Here is a 3,001-nt window from a genome sequence, read left to right on the forward strand (position 1 = left end):
AAAACAAAGCAATTTCCAGGGATGTGGAAGTGGCAGATTGATAGCAAGGATTAGATCAAGGCAGGCAGGTGTTCTACACATGTCCTGTGCAGCTGTACCACTGCCCATTCCTGACCTGTAGTCCTTCTCTTCCAGTCCTGGACCTTCACAAGCAAAGATTAACTGTACATTGGCTTGGGGATGAGGGTATGCATCTACTATTAAAGCATTGAGTAGAAAACCACCAATCTAAGACCACATGTAGACACCAGTGCTATCTGAAGTTCACATCTGGGGTACTTGAATAGTGACCAAGGTACAGCAGCCAGATCTCCACCCCTTCCTGGATTACTATTATTTATCACCTCCCCTGTGAGCCTGTCATATTTGGGGCATGATTTCCTTCAATGCTGTTTTTCTGAGCCCTGGTTAAGAGCTGCTGCTTGAACTTTAATGCTGAGCTGATGTGAGAGTCTTCTGGGTGTTTATTGCAGAGTCTGTCTTGCCTGAACATAGCCTGTTGTCTGCTCCCTGTTGCTGGGGAGATGGTTATGGCCTTTGGTAACGGCCTGTCACTTTTGCCAGCCATCTGAGAATGAAGCTGTGGTTACACTTTTGTGTTCCCAGCTGGTGTAGGCTATCAGGGCACAACAGAAATAACAGAAGCTGGCAGTTCTGTTATTAAAGCCCCTCAGAAAATTGCCTGTTAGTGATGTCCAGTCAGAAAATTTGAGATTGGTTCCCCTGTGCCAGCAATAACCTTATAGGCTATGCCTTTTCCTGCAGAGAGAGAGATGTATTGCATATCTTTGGGCTTGCTTTTTAGCACTGAACTGAGGGTAACCTTTGGAAATGTGCTTCTGGGAAAGGAAATAGCTGAGAACTATTGGAGTGAATTTTGGGTGGCAGTGGTGACTTTTGTCTTCCTACCAGAGAGGAGGAAGATGGGCTTTGTAGGTGATATAAAATATCCTGGCTTGCCAGCTTTCCTGAGAACAGACAGATCATGGAGAAATGAGAGCATCTGATCTCTGAACAGTCTCCCTTGACATGAATGTTGAGATGACGTGGGCTAGCTCAGTGATATTTGTAGCCATGGTGGTACTCACTGCTCTGCTGGAGAGGCAGACCCTGGTTTCCTCAGATATACATTAGAGCCAAGAGATTAGATCAGTGTTAGTGACTTCTCAGAGCCTCTTTCTACCCCCTTCATAGGCACAGATGTTGTGCAGGCTTTTAATGATGTCTCCCTGCCTTTTATCAACAGATTGCTAATGCCAAGGGAATCCTGAAGAACTTTCTGATTGAACCCTTCGTCCCTCACAAGCAGGTGGGTATGCCAATTAAAGCACCGTAGAAAGCATAGTTGTCTTTGATTGACCTGTGGCTCCCAGACTGATTGCTCCAAAAAGTGGAGAAAGCAGACACTTGGGTGCATGCTGTTTGGGGTGGGGAGGTGACAACACTGATGTATGTTGTTACTGAGAACTGAGTAATACGAAGCTTCAGACTCTCAGCAGAAAGATGTATTTGTAGCATGGCTGGCTGCTTTTACTGCCCACCAAAAGGAGCCTCTGCACAAGAGGGATCAGACTGACAGAGAATGGACAGTAAATTGCTCTGTGAATCAGTGTTGACAAGCATGGAGAGGAGAGAGTGCTGAAGGGAGGTGGCTTAGAGGAGGTGAAAGAAAAAGTTGCTACTCTGTGGCTTTCCCCCTCCCTCACCCTGTAGTGAGAAGCTGGTTAGAAGGTATTTTAAAACTCTACAACAGTGGGACCCTGTTCTGCGGTGCTAAGCGGGACATTTTAACAGGAGCCTGAAATCTGTAGTTTAGGTTGTGGAAAATGTCACAGCTGTGGGCAGATGCCAACTGCTCCCAAGTCCTGGCTTGCAAGGCTCATAGCAGCTCCCACTGGGATGAGTGGGGCATTGCATGTTGGGTCCTGCAGTCTCCCCAGGCTTCCCCTACAAGGGAGGTCATCTACTCCTCTGTAGAGTTCTGTGGGGTGCATGGAGCCATCCTGAGGGATACCCGATAATCCTGGGTTGGGTGTTTCAATAGGTTCACTTGGGCAGTCCTGGAAGTTTAATTAGGCAGTTCCCCAGTGCCTCTGACCAGCATGCCATAATGTTCATCCCTTGGATCTGTGCCACAGGAGGAAGAATTCTATGTGTGCATCTATGCTGCCCGTGAGGGGGACTATGTGCTTTTCCACCACGAAGGGGGTGTGGATGTGGGCGATGTTGATGCCAAAGCTCAGAAGCTGCTTGTGGGGGTGAATGAAAAGCTCACCGAGTCCGATGTGAAGAAGCACCTCCTGGTGCATGCACCAGAGGACAAGAAAGAGTAAGCTGAGGTGCAGAATAACACCCCCCTCTTCCTGCCTGCCTGTGGCCCATCCCCATTGCATAATAACACCACCCTCTTCCTGCCTGCCTGTGGCCCATCCCCAAACCTCTCCTAAGTCCTCTACATTTTGGTATACGTGATCCCAATTTTTTCCCTCTTAAGTGACCCTCTTTTGGTTATTTATGACTATGGGCAGGGATGTGAACTGCATCAGGAAAAATTCAAGTAATCTGACCTGGTCTGAGTTTGTTTTTTCTTGCTGAACTGCAAAGGCATTGTTTTTGCATTGTAGTGAGCCTTCACTCTTGGGGAAACACTTCTCCCCTGCTAGGATTCTGGCATGTTGAGATGGAAGAGGCCCGTATAAAATTCATACTTTGTGCAAAGAGGATTGTTGCAAAGTAGAGCTACTTGAATTCAGCAGCGGGTGGCAAACTATGGAAATGGACAGCTACTTGTCCTACTTGAGCTACTTCAAGGATCTGATGATCCAGAAGTTTACTGCAAATGGTTTTGTAGATTGCCTTTAACTAGATGTCTCATAATTTTTGAGAAGCTACTAACTAGGTTTCACTTGTATATTTATAACAATAATAATAAACATGAGGGGCTTTCCCTAAAGAGATGCCTCCTCATGCTCTTAGCGACAGTGTTGTTTATTCCAGTCTT

General features: G+C 46.7%; 1 protein-coding gene across 5 annotated transcripts in view; it reads left to right on the plus strand.

The window, feature by feature from the left end:
• The window catches only part of ACLY (ATP citrate lyase), a 63,142-nt gene that overhangs the window by 27,523 nt on the left and 32,618 nt on the right, over nucleotides 1–3,001 (plus strand). For all 5 annotated transcript variants that reach the window (XM_006032765.3, XM_025214506.1, XM_025214505.1 and 2 more), the window contains 2 exons: nucleotides 1,247–1,309; nucleotides 2,139–2,329. In XM_006032765.3, coding sequence (XP_006032827.1) covers nucleotides 1,247–1,309; nucleotides 2,139–2,329 — 254 coding nt within the window. The remainder of the gene's footprint in view (nucleotides 1–1,246; nucleotides 1,310–2,138; nucleotides 2,330–3,001) is intronic.

Source organism: Alligator sinensis, unplaced genomic scaffold (assembly GCF_000455745.1).
Source record: "Alligator sinensis unplaced genomic scaffold, ASM45574v1 scaffold1377_1, whole genome shotgun sequence".
Taxonomy (NCBI): domain Eukaryota; kingdom Metazoa; phylum Chordata; order Crocodylia; family Alligatoridae; genus Alligator; species Alligator sinensis.